Below are 23,428 nucleotides of genomic sequence, written 5' to 3'. Positions count from 1 at the left end.
AGAGCGACAAGGATGTTCAGGGGGCTGGAGACTGAGCCCTACGAGGAAAGGCTAAGGGCCTTGGGAATGTTTAGTTTGGAGCGGAGGAGATTGGGGGGGGGCATGATTGCTCTCTTTAAATATTTGAAAGGCTGTCATTTGGAGGAGGGCAAGGAGCTGTTCCAGTTGGCAGCAGAGGATAGGACCCGAAGCAACGGGTTTAAATTACATGCAGAAAGGTATTGGCTGGATATTAGGAAAAACTTTTTCATGGTCAGTGTGGTTCAAAGGTGGAATCAGCTGCCTAGTGAGGTGGTTAGCTCCCCTTCACTGACAGCTTTCAAGAAGAGGCTGGATGAATATTTGTCAGAGATGCTTTAGTAGGCTTGCCAAGTCCCGCCCGAGAGGCCCATTACCCGCCGCCCGCGGATCGGGCTCCAGGGGAACCCCGCCCCCAAAGCACGTGACGTGCCCAGCGTCAGCACGTCACCCGGAAGTGACGCAGTCGCGTCAGGCGCGGTGGGGGGCGGGGTCACGGTCATCCAAGGGAAAACTCTATGGTTTTCCCTTGGATGATTGTGGTCCCGCCCCCGGCGTGCCTGACGTGGTTGCGTGGTTGCACTCCTGGAGCAGTGCTGGAGTCCCCCACTGTACATACAGCGAAGACTTGGCAACCCTATGCTTTAGGCTGGTCCTGCATTGGGCAGGGGGTTGGACTAGATGGTCTGTATGGCCCCTTCCAACTCTATGATTCTATGTTAGCCATAGAGTTGCTGATAGCCTACATCTCTTCATAGTCTTTGTGCAACTTGTCAATGTGGGTTCCCATCACGCAGCAACAGAAAACATTTCAGTTTTAGGTCTCCAGCAGCTTGAGTAATTCCAGAGGGGTAGTTGTGTTAGTCTTTGGCAGCACAGTAAAATAGGAGCCCTGTTGCGCCTTCAAGACTAACAATTTATTCTGCCAACACCCTCCCCACCCTCTGCCTAATGTAATGGTTGGTGACTTCTGTTTCAGTGTATCTGAGCAAGTGTGCATGCACACGGGTGTACACCCAGGATAAAACTCTGTTGGTCTCAAAGGTGCTGCTGGACTCAAACTCTGTTCTGCTGCTTTAGACCAACGTGGCTGCCCACATGGAACTACTTTGATGAAATTAAAATTAAATTTGCTAATGATTTTCTATTCCTTGACTCGGTCTCAACCAAAAGGGAGACAGCAACCAAGAAACCGGAACAAGAAACTGGGAAGGACAGCCATGAAGGAGCTAGAAAAGATCCTCAAGTGTGAGGGTGTGTCACTGGCAACCAAGGTAGCTTATACTACAGTATTCCCCATTACTATGTATGGGTGTGAATGTTGAACAATGAAGAAAGCCGAAAGGAAGAAAGCTGATTCATTTGAAATGTGGTGTTGGAGGATAATTTTACAGATATCGCCAAAAGACAAATAACTGGATTTTAGATTAAATCAAGCCTGAACTCTCCCTGCAAGCCAAAACAGTTAAACTGAGACTATTGTACTTTGGTCACATCATGAAAAAACAAGAGTCACTGGAAAAGACAGTAATGCTAGGAACAGTTGAAGGCAGCGACAAAAGAGAAAGAAACATGAGATGGATTGACTCAAAGATTCCACAACCCTCAGTCTCCAAGACCTGAGCAAAACTGTTGATGATGGACGTTTGGGGGTCATTAATTCATCGAGTCACCAAAAGTTGAAAGTGACTTGATGGCACACACATCACATACCATTGGGGAATACAACCGTCAGGCTGATTTACTTATACAGAGGGGGAGTCTTACAAAAGAGGCTGGTTCACAACAGTAATCAGTTCACTCAGAATGGGTACAAGACTTCCATACTAGTCCTTAAGATGCAAGAAGAGCCATTCTCAAACAAAAGGCACACTGATGTGCCATAAGGAAAGGTTGCGGTATACTTCAAAAATAATTACGCCAGCTTGTCAGTTTCATCCGCTATTTTATACTCTGAGTAGGAAGGTCTGACTCCACTCTTCAGCTCCACAAGGACATTAACACCATTCTATGACACTAAGGACACACTAGGACTCTCCAAATCATCCACAGTATAGCTGACAGAACTTGCACAGCCCCATCAATGTGCTCTAACAATGGAGAGATGTGGACATAGGTTTGCCACTCCCAAGGAGCCAATATTACATAAGACTATAAGAGCAGCTCTTCAGGATCAGACCAAAGGTTCATCTAGTCCAGCAGTCCCAAAATGGCCAACCAGACATCCCAGAAAACCCAAAAGCAGGGGGAGGCTTCAGCCTCTGTGTCCCTGTTGTTGCCCTCACCATCAACTGATATAGTCCATGAATTTGTGTTTTAAAACCAACCTAAGTTAAACACCATCTTGTGATAGAGTGTCACAACTTAATGGTACATTGTATGAAGTACTTTCTTTTGTCTGCATGACTCTACTACCCATCAGTTGCCGTATTAACTGGACTAAACTGTACTAAAAGAGAATGCCTGCCCATTATTTCAGGTCTGATGAAAAACATGATTTTTTAAAAAATTGAATGTGAGTGCTGAACACCTCCATTTTTTCCCTGTGCTAACACTCATTTAGGCATCAGGTATTTGGAAAGGCCTGTGTTAGTGGTAGATGTTGAAAGACTGCAGGGAACAGTTGGGATGCAATTCCACAGACCCCAAAGAGGCGTGTTACCCGGGGCTACAACTTTTATCTTAGTTTTTTCCAGCACAGTGACCTACTTTGCTATAATTTTGCAGATTCCAATTAGTTAACTAAATTAAGTGAAGCATAGTATTAGCTTGTGTCCTCAGGTATTATATTCCTATCAGCCTCACCACACTCCCTTCTTTCTCTTGCTCCCATCATTCTCACTGACAGCTGTAGTTTGCCTGAATACACTAAACTTGTTCTACAATTTCATTTAAGCTACAAAAGCAGTAGATTTCCCCCTACAGAAGGGACTTGCATGACTTTACCGTGTGTGCACATAGTGTTTAGTGTTGGAACCCAGGTTTGAATCCCCATTGTGCAACAGAAGCTTTGCTGGGTGGTGATCTTGGGGAGTCACATACAATTCAGTCTAAACATATAGCTGTTGTGAAGTTAAATGGATAAGAGAAGAACAATGTAGACCATTTGGGTTCCCCATTGGGGAGAAAGGTACGTATAAGCAACTAAATAATAAATAAATTAAACAAGCATTCACAAAATGTGGAATTTGCCTGGGAGGAGGATTCTTGGATTACTGGCATCCAATAACTAATATAGCTCACATTGTCTTTGATTGCCCTCTGAGAACAGAAACAGGAATATTCCTCTTGCCCCTTCTTTCATCTATTTCTGATGCTTGTGTGACTGTTGAATCTAAGATTATCTGGCTTCTTTCAGATTTTGATTCTGATGTTAGTTTTTGAGTGGCGAGGTTTTTTGCAACTCTGTTTGATAATATAAATTTGGTTGCTCTATTTCAGCCCACCTGGCTTTTTAACAGAAGGAAGGAAAGGAACAACACATCAGTATGATGGCAAACATTGTTCACGGACTGTTTCTCTGAACAAGCAACCATAAAAGCTGTAGCAACTCATCCTCCTGCTCTCTGGGTAATTTGAAACTACATAAAATGATCCTTAAATAAAGTAAAGCCAGAGCATATAGAACTACAATTTTCTGGTTCACATTTATGGTGGGCTGTTTGACACCTAAAACCATTAAAGCCACCACCATTGTACACTAATCAGGAGACAACAGTTGGCTACAGATTCCTATTTGGTGGACAAATTTAGGTTGGTTCAAGTGTGAAATGGCCACAAGTGCATGTACAGAATTCAGTACATCTCAGCAAACTAGAGATGCAAGTTCTGGAAGTCCCGACGCTCTACTCTTGTGGATACTTCATTTTGTACATCTGGTTTAAAACCTACTTGCCAAACCATACTGAAAGGTTAAGACTGTGGGCACTTCTTAAAGCAATATATATATATGCTGGTTCACATAGAGGGCTGGCATAAACTGGCATCCCATAAGACATACCGAAGAGTTTCGCTGTGGGCAAAAATAAATGGTAAATACTTAGGGCTAAGTAAATATATTGTACTACCGCACTAATTAAGTCACCAGATACTAAAATCATATGAAATCAAGTTAAAGTATTTTAAGAATCACATTTGCTTCAAATATCTCTGTGTGTGTATATATATACAGACACACATAACCACATATGAATTACCTTTTACTCTAACCCAGTAAGACTTTAAATTGGTGGCCAATTTTTATTTACGAATTAGGAATCTTTTGTCAGATACAATTAGAAATGGAAGGAAATTAGAGACTGGATTTATGAGGCTGGGGGGCCATACAAAGTAAAGAATTCCTATTTCCTGTCAAGGTTCAATTTGTGCCTTTGGCAGAGGCCATCAACATAGTGTCATATTTTTGTACTATCACACATTGACTGAAAGATGACACAGTAGATCTTCCTAGGGGAAAAAGTCAAAACTTTGTGTTAGAAAGTCATAATGCTGATTCAGAGCTAAACATGTATGAATGCTTCCTTAAATACACAGGGCATCATAGCACAACAGGGCAAGAAAGTCTAACAAAAAACAGAAAGTACACACACTTTTTAAAAAGCACACCCAATGTTTCTGCCAAGGCTGCAATCAGACATCACAAGTTGCAATTAGATTCTGACTCTGGGCACAAACACGCTTTGCTGCTGTGCTTGTGTGAACCATGTGCTCTTTCACCTCCCTTCCTTGTAGTACACAGAGCTTGAATTAGCACATGTCTGAATTGCAGACACCTTGGTGAACAGGAGTTTATTTCCTCTGCACAAGCCAGAATTCTACTCATTGATTTAATCCTATTCAGACAGTATGGGAAACTGAAGCCTAGTGAAGCCAGGAGAGTATTTAGTCCAGCTCTGGGTGCTAGAGTCTATACCCGACAAGGGTTGAATCAAAACCTGTCATTATGACAAATATCATTCCCTTTTTGTTCACACCTTATTCTTGTGGTGGTGGCAAGCAACACTTTTAGGTCTACTCTGTGAACCCTGTAGTAGCCCACATCTCCCCAACCTGGCCTACTGCCCAGTATATTATTCAGCAATAACAACTGTTTTGTTACGGTCTGTAGCTGAGGCAGGCAGTTTCAAGGACACCTAGAAAGCTACATAAATCCAGCTCCACTGCCCTCTGTTTGATCCTCAAAAATTACTTTTGTCAGCCACAGTCACAGGTTGCAACAAGTTGAGCATGGCACGTAATCTATAAATTGTCTCCCTTAGGGCTGCGTATGGGTTTCTCTTAATAAGTTGTGGTGGGTTTGCTCTGGGTACATTTGAAAGTACTCTAAGACAAAAACACAGATCAGACAGAAAATTACCAACTCTCTCTAGTGCAAACAACAGACACATCTCCCAAAGCATTAACAAATGCATTTCCTCACACAAAGCCAGCTTAGGTATCAAAAGTTACACAAGTTTCTACACCAGCTGCATACTTGAAGATAGCTGCTGAGGCATAACCAAACAAAGAGCCACTGATTTTTTTTTGTTTGAACTAGAGTTCCTGACTTGCTCTTTTCCTACCTGAGTGAAACATGAGTAAACAATTTCATTAGCTAGTAATGAACACGCCCCGAAACTGTCTCACTGAAACATTTACCTCATATTATTTAAAGCAGTGTATGAAGTAGTCAGAGCCTCTTTATGCCAAGCCACCAAATAAAGGTCAAAACAGTCAACATCTCATGAGACTCATTAAAAAACTCAGTGCACACTGAATACTACACACACACTCAAAAATATAGCAATACCGGAGGTCACAAAAACATAAACAGACCTTGAAGTCAGCTAGTTAAACAAGCATTTCCATCTTAAATAAGCTGGGCGGTTTGTATTTTTTTACTTGAGGGCAAGATTTGTAAATGTTCATCTTTACAGTAGCACAGTTACCTAAAAAGAGGATAATTAAGACTGGGATATAAAAAACTAAAAAAGTTCCCAAAAGGCATTTAGGTTTCATAAACAGCAACATAAACCAAGAGACCATTCACTCAGCTACTCTGCCTACAGCGCTCTCTCTCTGCCCAGAGTCTACTATTGTCATCGTGAACTACTGATCTTGCGGTCTCGTTTTGAGTACAAACTGAAATTTTGCTTGATACCACCCTTCTATGACAACCTACTTTCCAAAAGCATGGTGCACACTGGCCTGAAAAAGTACGCTTGCCCTGGCCTCCTAATATCAATTAACCCTACAACAGCTACATTGACAAACAGTCCTAAGAAAGTGGTTTAACAAACACTACCTTGCAGAAAACCAAAGAGGAAGAGTAAGTCCAATTTTGTAGAAACTACAAATTAATACACTACAAAGACAATGGTTCCAAAAACAAGTTGACTCACCCATTCTTCTACATTGGGAGCTTCTTCATAATCTTTTGTATTATCCCATAGGATATTCATTTTACCATGGTGATTCATCTTATTCCGTGTCTTTACCGCAAATAATATTATGATGATAAAAGCTACGGCAATCAGGAATCCTAAGACAATAGCAATAGCCTGGGAAAGGAACAGATACTGATGTTTTATTCCATTTTACACTCACCTGAGACACAAACAATATTCTTAAATAGGCCTTAATATTCTTAAATCTATCTCTTCTTAAATAAACAAAATAATATTCTTAAATAGGCCTGTTCCTCTTAAACTAAAAGCACAGGCGGAGCCAGTGAATACATCTGAGGGATCAGAACTGACAACTTACTTCAGTCACAGTGGCTTTGGGAGCTGTTTCCCTAGATACCGTTCCCACTAATAATAATGCTTCCCAGGATTGTTGAAAGGATTAAGAGGCCACTAGACTTTTGTTTTATTTTCTTGTATTTGTGAAGTATTTCTATACAAAGTGCTGTAGGCTTCAACCCGCACTTCAGCGCGGGTAGAAATTTCTTTAACATAGACAATTTCCTCAAGTCATCCCAAAGCCTGTCAGTTTGAAGGCTCATAGAGATAACACATTAAAGGCTGAGAGTGAGTTGTTCTCCCAATAATTAAAGGATAATTTTTAACTTCCATTGTCAATTGGCCATTAGTTGAACTCAAGCAAGCACTTCAGAAAATAAGGCACCCTAGGGCAACACACATGTTTCACTGGCAAAAGCCAGCATTTATACACCTAGTCACCATTCAAAAACAATGCTGTTTTCTTGAGCACCAAGTACTCTGAAATGTCCCTCAGTACAAACAGCACAGCAAGAAATAGCCCCAGGGAAAGTCAGCACCTCTGTAACAGGGTTTTGTTTTTTGTTTTCTTTGCTTAATTCTTTTCCTTTGATCTCTGAAATAAAGTTGTACAGGCAAGGCCAGTCTCTTCTCACCCTTAGAAAGGTGTTAACTGCTTCAGGTGGCACAATTATCTACCTGCCTAAAAAGCAAATGAGACTATAATCCTAAATTTATACTCAGGAAGCAAACCCTATTGAACCGAGATGGTTTATGACTAGGTAAAAGCCAGTCAACTCTAGGGTTGCGGTGCTCCTCTGTTTCAAAGCCGAAGAGCCAGCGCTGTCTGAAGACGTTTCTGTGGTCATGTGGCCGGCATGACTAAACACCAAGGTGCACGGAACGCTGTTACCTTCCCACCGAAGTGGTACCTATTTATCTACTTGCAATTTCTTGCTTTCAAACTGCTAGGTTGGCAGGAGCTGGAGCTAGAGATGGGAGCTCACTCCGTCATGCGGCACCCTGGGTCTCGAACTGCTGAACTTCCGACCTTCCACAGCCTGCAGTTTAGCATCTTAACCACTTGAGCCACCGCAGCTCCCCTGGTTTATAACTACACATGCTTAAAAAGGAGGGAGATTCTGTGTGCCTGTTGTATCTCAGAGAGGGTTTAAGCATGATTTTCCATGCTTCACCCTTGGATTACATAGCCATCTGTTCTCTTTAAATACAAGCTTTCACCTCGTAATTTAAATAAATTTAAGTCTAGAGATAAACTGCGGAAATTTTCTAGAGAGAACAATTCATGGAAGTGAAATTCAAGACCTTTCCATTTTCTCCATTTTCCCCATCATAAAGGGGGAGAGTAAGTGCATTGCTGTAAAGCTTAAAATGGAGTACCAAACAGGTACTAGTACACGTCATCCAAATAATTCAGTCTGTTTACAATAGTAGCTTTATTTGTTCCAGCATAATTATCTAACAGTAGCCAGATCAGGGTTCAAATACAGCTAGAGGTTTTGCTTTTGGAAATGCTTCAGCAATTATGTTAAGTGTATACATACCTCCTGAGGTTCCACCACACAATAGTGATACAAATACTGATTCACAAAGATGGCAGTATTTGTTGTAACATAAAATTGGCTGCACAGGGCAGAAATCTGATTGTAGAATATCGATCCCGAAGCTTGTGCAGTTGGGTTGACTGCCAGCACATACACTATGGTGGCAATGAACATCAAGAACAGCAAGATAGCACTTCCTATGATGATTATGAGATAATACTTTGTTGTTCTGGCCATGCTATTCTTGGTAACGCCTGTTACAAAAACCATGAGTCCAGCAATAAAGCAGAATGCTGTCATTGCAAGTATAAAGCCTTTTGCAGACCGAGGTTCAATATAATTCCCTCCAAGGCCATAAGCACTCCCTCCATAGCCATAACTTCCATAGCCGTAACCATAGTTGCCTCCAAAACCAGATCCACCATAGCTCGGATATCCCATACCAGTCCCCAGAGTACTTCCATACACGTCTAGGTCCCAAGGTAGCGTGGAAGCAACACAAGCAAAGACACCAACACACATCACTATTATGAGAATCGACATGATCTTGATTATTCCTGGAGGGGACGTCCATTTGTAGAAGTGCTGTACTTTTTCTTCCGGATAGTAAGAATATGCTGGCTGGGAGAATATGGGCTGAGAATGGAATTCACCACCGTATGTATTATTACTTGGTGCATAGTTTGAAGGTTTGCTACAAAGACAAAAAACATTGCCATCAGCTAGGAACAGTTGTTCACCTCTTATAGAGGTGTCACGAAATACCAAGGGCATTTCTATAGATTCTTTCAAAAACCATGCTTGATTTCTCTCTCTCTCTCCCCCCCTCTCTCCCCCATCTAGAATTTGCTATGAAATATGCAGTTTATGGTATTTCAGAGGGTAGCTGTGTTAATCTGCAGCAGAGTCAAAGCTCTGACAAAGGGTCTTTAAGCTGCTACTGGACTCCAATCTAGCTAATTTATGGTATGTGCATGTTAACACCATAAGAATATAAGAGAAGCCATGTTGGATCGGGCCAATGGCCCATCCAGTCCAACACTCTGTATCATAGAGTGGCTAAAACCCATCAGCATACAACAGGAAGCTGAAAGATCAGCAGCATTTGCAACAACAGCTGGGTTGGCAGGAGGCTTCTGGGGAACACTTCAATCATCTTAGTGACCCCAAAGCTTCCTGGCTTCTGATGGGACCCAAGGGGAGAGCCAGTGTACACGGCAATTTTTGCTTGAAGGAAATCCAGATAGGTAGCCATGTTAGACTGTAGCAGCAGAATAAAGACACAAGTCTCATGGCACCTTAAAGCCCAACCAAGTTTATTCCTGCACAAACTTTTGCACATCAGAACTCATTTCCTTAAACATATAATGTATATCATCCATCAGGCTGATTTATATACACAACAGAAAGGGATGGGGCAGAGATGTTACAAAGAGGACAATTCAATGTAAGATCCAGTCTTGGGAAAGAATAACCAGTACATTCAGAATGGGTGTGAGACACTCCTAACTGCTGTTAGATATGCAAAACTAAACCCTGATGCATGATGGACTGAGATAAGCAGAAACAATAAGAAGTTACAGAGATATAGCTGACATTAACACCCCTTACTGATGTATTAAGAAAGCAGTAAGAAAAGGGCAATTCGAATGATAAAAGGATTGGAACACTTTACCTATGAGGAAAGGTTAAAGCGCTTAGGGCTCTTTAGCTTAGAGAAACGACGACTGAGGGGTGACATGATCGAGGTTTATAAGATTATGCATGGGAAAGAGCAGGTAGAGAAAGAGGTACTTTTCTCCCTTTCTCACAATACAAGAACTCGTGGGTACTCCATGAAATTGCTGAGCAGTCGGGTTAGAACGGATAAAAGGAAGTACTTCTTCACCCAAAGAGTGATTAACACATGGAATTCACTGCCACAGGAAGTGGTGGCGGCTACAAGCAAAAGGGAATTAGATAAGCATATGGAGCAGAGGTCCATCAGTGGCTATTAGCCACGAGGTATAGATAGGGACTCTGGGGCAAGTGATGCTCTGTCTTCTTGGTGCTTTTTTTGGGGGGGGGGTTAACAGTGGGAGGGCTTCCAATGTCCTGGCCCCACTGGTGGACCTCCTGATGGCACTGGTATTTCTGGCCAATGTATGATACAGAGTGTTGGACTGGATGGGCCTTTGGCCTGATCCAACATGGGCGTCTCTTATGTTCTTATTAACATGCAGAAAACACCTATGCTAGAATAAATTTTGTTAGTTTTGAAGGTAACAATGATCTCCTGTTTTACTCTTGGGAAGCTATCTGGCTAAAATGCGGGTACACATGCATGTATAGACAAACCAAAAAAGGGAGTTATTTCTCTCGAGGAAGGCAAGTTACACATCAACATATCTCTAAAACAAGAAATAAAGGTAACTTTTGCCTTTGAACATATGGCACAGGGAGAAAGACTTCCCACTCACCACTTTAATGGATTTTAAAGGGGAGAGCCACACAATTGTACCTTCATAAGTACATGCAAATTTTTCCATATGCCTCACTGTGTGGTGCTAAATCTGCAGTCAAAGCAGAAATTCCTACAAGCCAATTATTTTTTTTAAAAATGGGTACAACACCTAATCTTTAGACTTTTAGTAAGGTATTGCATTTTTAAAATGGAGTGCACTAGCATAGTTTAAAGGAGCAACTCAACACAGGTAATGACAAACATACACTGGGATGGATTCAACGTTTCCATTCTGCTAACGGTGGCGCCCTCATGGACACAGAGAACATGCCTCTTCTGACAGGGCAAGGCTTCTTGCAATGGAAGGTAGACTCCTTCTGTCAGAGGACGACTCCACCATTAGCAGAACAGAAGCCTTCACTCCAGTCCTAAGGATATTATTTCAGCAGATGGGGATGTCCTTGAGAAAAAAGATTTAAGATGGCAATAAGTTTACAGCTTCCTTCACATGTATCAGGATTTTACCACGATTTTGGAGTATCAGAGAAGGCACCTTCCAGCTGTTCCAGAAGCTGGGAGCACCTACAGAACAGGCTGCAAGGAAAAAATGGAAGCAAAGCATTCCACCCAAAAGGAAGGCAGTGAGCAGTCCGATATAGGGAGAAGCCATCCTTAACAGTAGAGCAGAGTATTCTGTACCACTGTGCCTTTGAATCAAAGACCAAATCTTCAATATCAAATGCAGAGGACTGGCTCTAAAGGTTCCACTCCACTAACTGTGAAGTCTTCTCCTGATGCAAGAAGCCACTCTGTCATAAAAGGTGTGTTCTACCAAAGGAAGGTTCCTTGCCTTGATAGCTGCACTGTTAGAATTAACAGAACTTCTGGATCCAACCACCATGAATATACCATGAGTCTGCAAATTCAGAAGGGGCCTGCTTATTTACAATCAGTAAATGATCCCACTTTTAAGAATGTGCAGTTTAAATCAACGTGCTATCCAGCACAATTACAGCAATGACACTATTACAGTTTACACTAGTAGCATTGAAAGCTGCACAAATTCATATCTCTAACAGTGTACACAACTTATCTGCAATAGTTTGAATTGGCACGAAAAAAAGAAAAGTAGATATTTACAATTCGTCAGGTCGATAAGGAGGCGGACTTTCAAAAGGTCTGGACGACATGGTGGAGGCGCTGGACCGTTAAACGGAAAGACTTTATGTCTATAATGAAAAATATAATTCCGTAAGACATTAATTTCATAAACGTAGCCATCTTAAATTTGCTGCTGTAAAACAGATTAGGAATCCAGTGGCAACTTCAAAACTAACAAAATTTATTCCAGGAGAACCTTTTGAGTCAAAGCTCAATTTATCAGATGTATCAACAAAAGGTTATTTATTTTATGTTCCACCCTGCTCCACAAGTGGACTCAGGGCACCTTACAACATAAAACCATCAGACAATAAAAACAAAAAGTGGTAGCATCAGATGATAACAAAAACCCATGTCTCGTGTCAGGCAAGGAATAGCAGGAATAAATGTCATTAGTCTTTAAGATACCACTGAACCTCTGATCTAGTAAGACATATTTAGTGTAGCCAACAGAAACATCAATATTTTACATACCAATTGTAAACTTCTACAGTTAAAAGCCCTACACTGCAAAATCTTAGGTCAACATAAGACACTGGACTGCCGAGCCTTGTATCATCAGAGATGTTGGATGAAAGACCACCTTTTATTGTAATTTACAGATAGCTGACTAAGCTAAATATTTACCATGTACCAAAATCCCACCCTGCAGATTTCCATATTTAGTTTTATTTTTAAACTATTAAAACCAACTTGGTCTCACACTCCATCAGTCTGGTTCAGCCTTTTCTAAAACATAACAGCAGAGCCAACGTGAGCCTTTTCCCCATGAGCTACGGAGGCAGCAAATCTTTATATGCATTCTTTCAGGCACACAAATTAGTTGCTTAGGGTTTACTCATGTTCTGTAAATATTCCCAGATATTAAAAAAGTGCTGTGTCACCTTAGTGTATTAGGCAAGTTTTTCTCATCCCCTCCATCATCACTCAATAGAACTCGGGGATTCCCAAATTCCCACTTTTTTAAACATGTACAGTTTTAGCCTTTACGCAGGTGAACTCAAAAATACAATGACTGCACAGTAACACAAACAATCCCTACATTTCATAAGTTGAAAACCTATTTTAGGCCTTTGGAAGAACCACCTCAAAGGATTTTACATATTCATATACTGGGATATTTTGGAATTGTTAAAGGTAATAGGATGACCAGTTGTGTTTCAGCAACTGTTGTATTCATGATACTTGTGAAGTATACTGTAGTACCATCCTAAGTGCTGTCTCTGACAGCTTAGTTTACCATGCCTGCAGCCAACCACAGCCCTCCAAAACACTATATAAATGCCAGCCAAGAGGCCCATAGTTAAGATAACAGGGCACCTGGCATAAGGCTATGCCTCTGTGATCTCATGTTGAGTACACTCAGAACACACACACACTGGGAGGAGGGATACTCTGGTAATGAGACTCCAGCATAAAGGGAACTTTGCACAAAAATAAAACCCTGACCCCAAAAGAGAGAACAAATGTAGCTGAAGAACATATATCTAACACTGCTTTCCTAAGAACCTTAACAGGTAAAACCAATAGAAGCCCCACACCCCCAGCTAGGCACATAAGGATAGTGTACCCCCTCAGGTAAGTAAGGGAAAGGGGACTGTTCCAAGCTGTGTCAAGTACAACAGCTCAGCTGCATCCCCTGGTACCTATTCCCCACCCTGCTCCACCTTCAACAATTGTCAAGTAGTATGCCTGCATAGTGCAGATGGGGAAGGTTGCAGATATTTTGGCAGCACAGCATCATGCTGGCTGAACTCCCTCCCTGCAAGTGGAGTTACAACTACAGCATGGAGTGACTATCAGCCATAGCGCTCTACTATGGTGCTACTTCTGGTCAAGCACCCATACTGTCTATTGCCTTGCAGGATCACAGCTCCATAGAGAAGCCCCAGAACTAGGCTTGCCAGCCCTCAGGTGAGGGTGGGGGATCCCCCGCTTTTGTGGGGTTGGGCCCACCACCAGCCAGCCGGCTGTCAGGGGAAACCCCACCCCAAAAAAGACTTTCCTCATTGATGGTGACGTGATGACATCACTTCTGGAAGTGATGGCAGCGGCGTTTTACTTTTTGGACAAAACTCTATGGTTTGTAGCCATTTTTACCATAGAGTTTTGCCCAAAAAGCAGAGTGTTGCCCCAACATCACCAATGCAATAACGCCACTTCCAGAAGTGATGTCATCACATCGATGACATCCCTGCCCACCCCCAGAATGCTCCACAACCCCCCCCACAACACTACACAGAGCACACAGTTCCACTGCAATTCCCTACAACCGGAATGCGCGTGTAAGTGCTAGCTCAGTGGTTATACCACATCCCCTAACTGGCACAGTCCATCATATGGAAACCCCCAGAATGGAGGGGAGTGCCACGGAACCTGCAACTGTACCACATGCTGATCTGAAGGCCACTTGTTCTTTGCTGCTGCGAAACATTACTGCCATTGTGGCTCTTCAGACCCTTTGCAGGAAGCCATTCAACAACAGGAGAGCCAAGATGGACTCCAGTCACTGCGCAGTGCCAACCATCTGCCAAACGTACTACAAAAGCAGTAGCCACAGTTACCAACATGCTTCCAGCCCTGCATGGGGCTGGCAACTCTTGTTCTTAGCCTAGCTCTTGCAGTAATGCAAGCACAGTTGATCCTCTCATGGGCATGGCATGATATCCGGTGGTATGTCAGTGCAGCTGGAAGAGGCACAAGATCCTTGCTGGAACAAAAGAGTTGGAAACCCTATTTATCTGTTTGGCTTTCAGCATTTCTGATGCTTATCAATAAATGCATGGAATGTTGTAGAGGTCTGAGAGATGACAATCCCTCCCCCTGTTTTGTTATGGACCTCAGCTGTCTTCACCATGCAACTGATGCTGGGAGGGACTGGTCCAATGGGTGCATAGAGATGCTCTTGCAAGGTGGGATAAATCTTCATGTTACTCACTGTTCCAGATCACTGCTGGGGCAAAATGGGAAGGGTGGCAGTAATTAGCCTCCTACGTGTAGCAGAGAGATACTGTGTGGGGGCTAGCCAGACAAAATTATGGGCATGCGGTACAGCCAATCAGCACGAGTAATAATGTTTAATAGAGCAAAATCTCAGCTGTGCCAGGTGGGACTAATTTCTAAGCCTCCCTAGACACATGTGGGACTTCAAGCAGTAACTTTGGGTATGCCTTTGTGCCCCTCTAGGAATTCTCCCAACATCACCTGGAAGTGATATTACCCATGTGTGGAGAAATCACTAGTCGTGATGTCACTTCCCAGTGATGCTGTAGGGCAGTGATACCTCAGTGAGTGGACTGGGAGCCACAGGTGGCTCCTGGACAGGCCACCTGTGGCTCTTCTGAGCACCATTCCCCAAAGTGGCGCCTGTTCCATGTTTCAGGAGAGTGGGCTAGGCCCTTCTCTGGCACAGCTTGTAACTGGCAGGTCATTTCCACCTTGAAACAGCCACCACTGGAGGAGCAGGGAAGCTGAGAGCTTCTGTAAGGTGCAGACCTCGTGCCAGGGATGACAGTAAATGTGGCTCTTTTGGTTGATAATTGCAAATGCAATTCTCCACGAGCCACATAGTTATTACCACCACTCTAGGGATTTCCCCAATCTCTATGGTAAAAACTGTTCCCAACCTCATTTTTCTCCCACCACTAAAAGGGCAAGGGACTGAGGACAGGAGCTTGTTCACTGCCACCAGGCAAATGGCAACCAAGGTGCATACGCCTGGGAATATGGGTGGCAGAATGCTTGCAGAAACCAGGAGGGAGAGGCAGGTTAGCAGGCAGCAGGGACAGCATGTGGGCAAGCCCTAGTGGCCCCGTGAGAAGCCCTGGGCTCTAGCAGCTGCTCTACATCAGTTTCTGCAGATGCCAGCCCTGCCCTTTGTTCTCTCCTTTGGTGTTCTGCATATGACTGGCAGTGACCTGATGTCAAGGGAACACAGCCACATCAGCATGCACCAGTGGGTTTTCTCAGTCTGCTTATCATGGGGGTATCAGCAGCACAACACTCCATGATTGGTGGCTTGCAGTGATGGCCAAAGGCATAGACAGCTTTAAAAGGGGATTAGACAGAGTCATGGAGAACAAAGTCCATCAGGAGCTATTCACCATGGTGACTGAGGGGAACCTCCACATTCAGAGGCACTAAACCTCTGAATCCCAGTGCCAGAAGGCAACATCAGGGGAAGGTCTCGGCCTCTAGGCCCTGTTGTTGGCCCTCCAGAGCTGGCCACTGTGAGACAGGAAGTTGGACTTGATGGATTGCTGGCCTGATCCAGCAGGGCTCTTCTTATGCAGTGGGTTTACAATGAGCACCAGTACAATTACTATTGTTCTCAGCACTTTGTTGGAGGCGTCTGTCACATATTCTCTTTCTGCAGGGCCAGCAGTCCCAACATGCTGGCACTTAGATCTGAGAATCTGGCTGCCCATTCTGGACAGCTAAAATAGACATAATAATCGCAACCCTGTACTCTAAACAAAGTTGCTCTTTTAGTAACTTGCTGAACATGAATACAGTGAGAAATAACTCCTTGAACAATACCCATACTATTAACTGAAAAATGTTTGCCATAGCCTTGAAATAAAAATATTAAGAACAATCAGATTAAAAAATGTAGCTGGATCACACTATCGACAGTAGTTGTGGTTTCAATGCATTCTACCAGGCCACACTTATGCAATAATTTAGTTCTATAGAAGGTCTACTTACAGAACTAGTTCCTAAACTTTGAGAAAACCATGCTTTTAGGATCTCCTTTCCAATCTCAGCCCTTCTTGGCCCTGAAGGCAAACTTTCATAGCTTTCTACTGCATTATTTACAACATGTCGCACCTGATGATGTGCCCACGGGACGCCTCCAACTCACTAGAAGTTCTGAGCCACTGTACTCAACAATCAGAGCCATTAAGCTCTCAAATGGTTTTCAGTACTGACTGTAGAGTTGCCAGGTCTGGGTTGGAAAATGCCTGGAGACTTTGGGGGTGGATCTGGGAGAGGGTGGGGTTTGGGGAGGGGAGGGGCCTCAGCAGTGTACAATGCCATAAAGTCCACCCTTCAAAGCAGCCATTTTCTCCAGGGGAGCTGATCTCTGTCAGCTGGAGATCAGTTGTGAAGATGGGAGATCTCCAGGCCCAACCTGGAGGCTGACAGCCCTAACTGACTGCTAAGTTAGGCCCTTAACATAAAAGCCTTTGGAATCAAGAAAACAGTGACTCAAAAACAGCCTATAAGCACAAAGCGCCCATAAAGTCATTTTTCTCACTGTCAACTCAAACTATTGTGTTGGAACCAGGGCTGATTCTATAAATAAAGTGCTCTACAACCTATTTGGGGAGGTAGCATTATTCCTTCTAATAAGAATGTAGCCACCATTTCTAGATTCCTGTTGCCAAGGCAAGCAAAATGGTGGCCAAATCTGTGAGACAGTCAACTCAAAAGAGCATAGGAAGCCCTATAGAGCATACACGGATCTGCTCTTTGTAAAAGAGAAGTGAGAGAGCAGAGAAGTTAGACATATTATGTCCTCCAAGGACAGCAGTGTGTGAAGGGGTGGGGTAAACTACCACCACCACTGACTGGAGCAGAGAAGAAGGAAGCTGCATGTATATCAAGATCAATCCATTCTAGCTGCTTTAAATACAGCAGTTGCTCCCTATTGATTAATGCAACTAAACCAATTGCATTCTTGTGCAAGTGGCATTGGAACATGTGTTTATTAAAGGAATGCTGAATAAAGTGACACAATGGCAGCACAATTTTACAGAAGGCTGGCAGTTTGGGGTAAAATCTTCAAATACTGAAGAATACCAATTATCCACCAGATTTAACTGTTCTCCGAGATCAGTACCCAGAAGGAGAGCTTTGCTTACAACAGCTCTCTCAAAGATCACAGCCCAGCAAATGAGAAAAGCCCAAGTACTTATTAGAGAACTGGCTCCATTTGAACTGGATATAGCAATCAGCAAATCTAGGCCACCACTAAATCTAGCCACTAGGCTGAAGATGCTTAACCTCTTTCAACTGCTCAAGATAAAATCAGGGTTCGAGAAATATTTGCATTAAAAGCAACTCAAACCTCATTCACGTGTAGTACACGTTCATCTCGGAGACATGGAAGGCGCCAAGGGCTGCTTCCTCCCTCTTCCTTCGCCCGGCCGGCCAACCGACCACACGCGACATGTATCAATCACAACAAGCCACTTCAGAGAATAACTAAACAAACTAGTCGCAATCAGCGTGGCTGGGGTTCACAGTCACTTAAGTCACTGAAACCCAAACCGTATTCAGGCAGACTGGGTTTGGCCATCGCGAAGGGAAGGGAAGAGAAGCCGGTCCAGGAAATCCCGCTCACGAAGAAACTTACCTGGGAACCGGGACGAGAGTTTTCTGCCAACCTGCTCAGTCGCTCTTAAAGAATTGCATCTCTACCTTCTCCTCCTCCAGCAACAGAGGCGCACAGGCCACACCCAGGTGCAAGGCATGCGCACTGCCTTGCATACCTGAAGAAAGGGAGGGGGCGGGAGAGGCGACCATACGCCCAGACCAACTCAGCCAGTCCCGAGCAGGGAAGCGCCTCTCTTGGAATGCGCGCAGTGGGAGGTGCCCAGCGCGCCCCTCCACTTGCAGAGGGCCTCCCGCCAGCCCAAGGCATGGGTGGGCCCCTGTGCCGTGCTGCCTCTTGGGGTGTGCGTGACCTGTTCACCTGAAACTCGCCCGGAGGGAACAAACTGGTTGTTCCTGCCCTCTTCCCAGGGCGAGAGCGCGCTTGAAGCGACGGGGACCTGTTTGGAGGAGGTGGAACTAGGGTTCCGCTCTGGCCATGCTTCGCTGGTTCAACGCGTCTGCAAACAGGGATGACCGATGGGGTTTTCAAACTAACATAGGCACCTTGGAGACTGAACCTTTATTCCAGGGTAGGTTTTCGCGGGCTGTTTTCAAGCAGGTGGATAAAGTGCATAGCTGGGCGTCCAGTGAATGTACTCGGACTCACGAACACTGGAATAACTTTTGTGAGTCTCCGGAAGATGCTACTGGATTCTTCTTTTATTTTGCAGCTGTAAACTCAACAGGAAGGATCAGATGTTCTTCAATAATCAACGTGGGGACGATCTTTTCCCCGTTGGAATTTTCTTCATGGGCTTCTCCATATTTCTATAGAACTTTGAGTTTCCTGGACAAGCGCATGTCTCTTGAAAATAAAAACATATATTTCTTTTGTTAATAAAATAAAATGTTAATACAATATAATAATATATGTTAATGAAACAACTCCATCCTAAACACGTGATTTGAACGCAGCACTAACAGAGAAGAGAGCATCTCAGAATCTGTGCAGAGTGTCTTCCATCACTCCTGACTGACCTCAACCTGTTAATACAAGCCTTGGTATCTAGAATTGCTAATGATCATCAATTATTTTTAACTACCAGTTTAGTATAATGTATTCCATTGAATAAACCAGGAGAATGTAATATTTTCCATTGATCCTACCACTACTAGGATCTGTCCACTAGTTTGCCAAAACCAGCAGATCTTGTCTGTGATTAGTCAAAACCTACCAGGATTCAACTGGCTGATCTGCCATAAACAAGTTTTGGTCTCTGACTGGTCAAGCCTGCCTCTGACTTCATCCCGGAGCAGGTTTTTGTTTTATTTACAAGCTAGCCATTCTATCATGTTTCAGAAAATCTCATTGAAAGCTCTTGGACTTGTGAGCAAAATGTTTTTGACTTGACACCATCATGCCACCTTCCAAATGTGAGTGTGATGTACCTTACCATATAAAGGTCCTTCTAACATCTGAAGGACAGGACACACAATATACTTTGCTCTGCCCCCGCCCACAACTCCCCAGCAGTTGCCCTTCGCTTGTCTTGCATAACTCATTTTCAAGGAAAAATTCTTCATATATACCATACTTGTGAATATATATACACACACACACACACCATTCTTGTGGAGAAGTTTTGCAGATTTTTATTTGCCTCCACCTGGAATATTGTTACAGATTAATCATTGCATGAATTACTGACACATTGATGTTAACTATAGGCTAATAGACAGGGCCAGGCACAAATCTAGGACAGCTGAGTTCTGACATCTACTTAGCTGTGAATATGTTAGATGGGGCTTTCAAGCAGCAGTGACTCTCTTCAAGCACAGTTACACACTTTTAAATCAGTGAGGTTCAATGGGTGTAACTCTGCTGAGGATGGAACTGCAAGTCACTCAGGCTTGACTCCTAAGGGCACTTTCCATGGGAGTAAGCCCTATGGAATAATGAGAGTTATGTTTGAGTAGACCTGCTTAGGTTGCCTCAGTGCCAGGGTTGCCAAGTGCCCACTTATGGTAGGCGGGCTCCCTCTACGCCCAATCTTTCATCCTTGCTCTCCAGACCACTGTGGAAAAAAGGTTCAGTCCATCCAAAAACCCAGATGTGACATAAGTGTATTGTGATACAGTATTGCATCCACTATAAAACACCTATTCTGTTTAAGAGGACCATTTGGTGTATGTGCAGCCAAGTGGAATTTCAAGATGAAAGCGACTAATTCAAACAGTAGTATGCTGGGGAAGGAGCCAGCACTCTTGTTTAGACTACAGTTACCTCATTCTGAGCACAGAAAAACAAAGCTACATCCAGGGATGAAAGCATTCTTCCTTCCCAGTAAGCTGGGTCACTGTTTTTGACAATGCTGAAACAAGGATGGGCAAGTGGGCGTCAACATGGCAAATGGGGTTCAATGTGGCCAAGTGCAAGGTGATGCACATTGGAGCCAAAAATCCTAAATATAAATACACATTGATGGGGTCTAAACTGGCAGAGACTGATCAAGAGAGAGATCTTGGAGTTGTAGTAGATAACTCACTGAAAATGTCGAGACAGTGTGTGACTGCAATAAAGAAGGCCAATGCTATGCTGGGGATTATTAGGAAGGGTATTGAAAACAGATCAGCCAATATCATAATGCCCCTATATAAATCAATGGTGAGACCTCATTTGGAATACTGTGTGCAGTTCTGGTCACCACACCTTAAAAAGGATATTATAGCTTTGGAAAAAGTGCAGAAAAGGGCAACTCGAATGATAAAAGGGTTGGAACACTTTCCCTATGAGGAAAGGTTAAAGCGCTTAGGGCTCTTTAGCTTGGAGAAACGATGACTGAGGGGTGACATGATTGAGGTTTACAAGATTATGCACAGGAACGAACAGGTAGAGAAAGAAGTACTTTTCTCCCTTTCTCACAATACAAGAACCCGTGGGCACTCCATGAAACTGCAGAGCGGTCGGGTTAGAACGGATAAAAGGAAGTACTTCTTCACCCAAAGAGTGATTAACACATGGAATTCACTGCCACAGGAAGTGGTGGGTGCTACAAGCATGGACGGCTTCAAAAGGGAATTAGATAAGCATATTGAGCAGAGGTCCATCAGTGGCTATTAGCCGCAAGGTATAGATAGGGGCTCTGGGGCAAGTGATGCTCTGTCTTCTTGGTGCTTGGGGGGGTCAACAGTAGGAGGGCTTCTAATGTCCTGGCCCCACTGGTGGACCTCCTGATGGCACCTGGTATTTCTGGCCACTGTGTGACAGAGTGTTGGACTGGATGGGCCTTTGGCCTGATCCAACATTGGGGTCTCTTATGTTCTTAATATTATTGGTATTATTTAGTATCAAATGCAATTTATAGTTACCTAGCTGTTTACATTAAATGATGTTTGAATAACATGGGTCCTAATGTAAACATAGGAGCTGTGGTGGCTCAAGTGGTTAAGACGCTGAACTGCAGGCTGTCGAAGGTCAGTAGTTCAGCAGTTCGAGACCCGGGTGCCGCATGATGGAGTGAGCTCCCATCTCTAGCTCCAGCTCCTGCCAACCTAGCAGTTCGAAAGCAAGAAATTGCAAGTAGATAAATAGGTACCACTTCGGTGGGAAGGTAACAGCGTTCCGTGCGCCTTGGTGTTTAGTCCTGCCGGCCACATGACCACGGAAACATCTTCGGACAGCGCTGGCTCTTCGGCTTTGAAACGGAGATGAGCACCACAACCCTAGAGTCGGATTCGACTGGCTTTCGAGCAAGGGAACCTTTACCTTTACCTAATGTACACATAGATGTAGGGATTTTTTTACTAGCCCCTGCCATTTTAACAGCAGCTGGGATTTTTGCCACTGAAAGCTTTTGCTGAGAAAAGCTTAGTTTGTAGGATACTCCAGGTCAAGCTACTATTAAAGGTATAGAGCAATCCAAAATCACACACAAACACCCAATCTTTCATACCTTGCCAGTCTCCTTCAGCAGTTGTAGTACATCTGGTACAATTTTTTCTTCAATCTATCTGTTAAAGCTCCAGGTCTGAACATTACTTTGTGGCTACACAGTCCTGTAGCTTCAACCCTCCCTTGCCTGTCAGAATGCCACTTCTTTTTGGCATATAGAGTGGGGAAGCACTTTTTTCTCAGACTAAAATATCCTATTTAAAAGACTTATTGCTAAGCACACACAAAAGTGAAGTAGGGGAAACTGGGGTTGGGATGTACAAAACATAGGAAATAAATAAAAAACATGCTTTCTGGCTCGCTTAAACCAAGATGTTTTCCCTCCAAATAAGGCAAGTTCCCCAGGATCATAAAGTTTTCACTCTCATACGTTTTAGAAATGAGTACAGAGCAGATTTTAGAAGTGTCACGGTCAGACTGGAGAAAACTCTTGTTTGATCCTCCTTCCAGTGAAGGCTGACAGGCCATTCTGACAGGTAACTATGTGTCAAATCTATAAGGCAAAGCACCACATCCTAAATGTGTTTGTGCCTTGCCCATCTCTGAAGAATGACATTTTGGTTCAGCTGATATCTCCACACAAAACTTGGCATTATTTTTCCCACAACAGGGCTGCACTCATTACAGGAACCACAGGCTTATGTTGGGCTGGGAGGAAGCATTTTGAGAACAATCCTATGCATGTTCACTTGGAAGTCTCCCAGAGGTAAATATCATTTATCCCAAATAAGTGTACACAGGACTTAGTACATTACAAAATAGATTTTAGGTGTTACTCATAGTAAAATAACTGTATTATATGAGTTAGATGTTTACAATGTTCATGCTTCAGAAACCATAAATTTACCATTCTTTACTTCTTTAAGACTAGCTAGTTCTTTAAAGTTATATGGACATGTTTAACTTTCCATAGCAGCACCTTCAGTCACTGCTCAAACTACTGTGGAAAGGTTGGAACATATCTAAGACTTTACAGGATCACAATCTTTTGAACAAAATGTTTTAGGAAGCCATATTCACTTAGAATTATAGTCATTATCTTTTAGATATAAGGGAGGAAATCTCCAGATTTTCCTTTACAAACATTTCCAGTATCTTCATGGATTGTGAAATGCATTTGGAATATAATTCCAGGTTCCTTAAAAAAAATACCTGGCCAAACCATCCATCCTCCTCTTTTTACTTGGTCTTGAACAAGTCCATACAGTAATTATCATGGCTGACATTTCCTCCACGTAACACAGGTTTGCCAGTTCTGGGTTAGGAA

At 43.3% G+C, this 23,428-nt stretch overlaps 1 protein-coding gene across 1 annotated transcript in view; it reads right to left on the bottom strand.

Moving 5' to 3' along the window:
• OCLN (occludin) overlaps positions 1-18,325 on the bottom strand; it is a 35,031-nt gene extending 16,706 nt beyond the window's left edge. Inside the window, exons 1-4 of the mRNA XM_015413965.1 lie at positions 18,250-18,325; positions 11,868-11,956; positions 8,285-8,978; positions 6,399-6,557 (exon numbers count right to left, since the gene is read on the bottom strand). Coding sequence (XP_015269451.1) covers positions 6,399-6,557; positions 8,285-8,978; positions 11,868-11,917 — 903 coding nt within the window. The 5' untranslated portion in view covers positions 11,918-11,956; positions 18,250-18,325. The remainder of the gene's footprint in view (positions 1-6,398; positions 6,558-8,284; positions 8,979-11,867; positions 11,957-18,249) is intronic.
• Positions 18,326-23,428: the final 5,103 nt, after the last annotated feature.

Source organism: Gekko japonicus, unplaced genomic scaffold, assembly GCF_001447785.1.
Source record: "Gekko japonicus isolate JY-2015 unplaced genomic scaffold, Gekko_japonicus_V1.1 scaffold1923, whole genome shotgun sequence".
In the NCBI taxonomy this organism is placed as follows: Eukaryota; Metazoa; Chordata; class Lepidosauria; order Squamata; family Gekkonidae; genus Gekko; species Gekko japonicus.
This window is presented reverse-complemented; position numbering and strand designations above follow the sequence as displayed.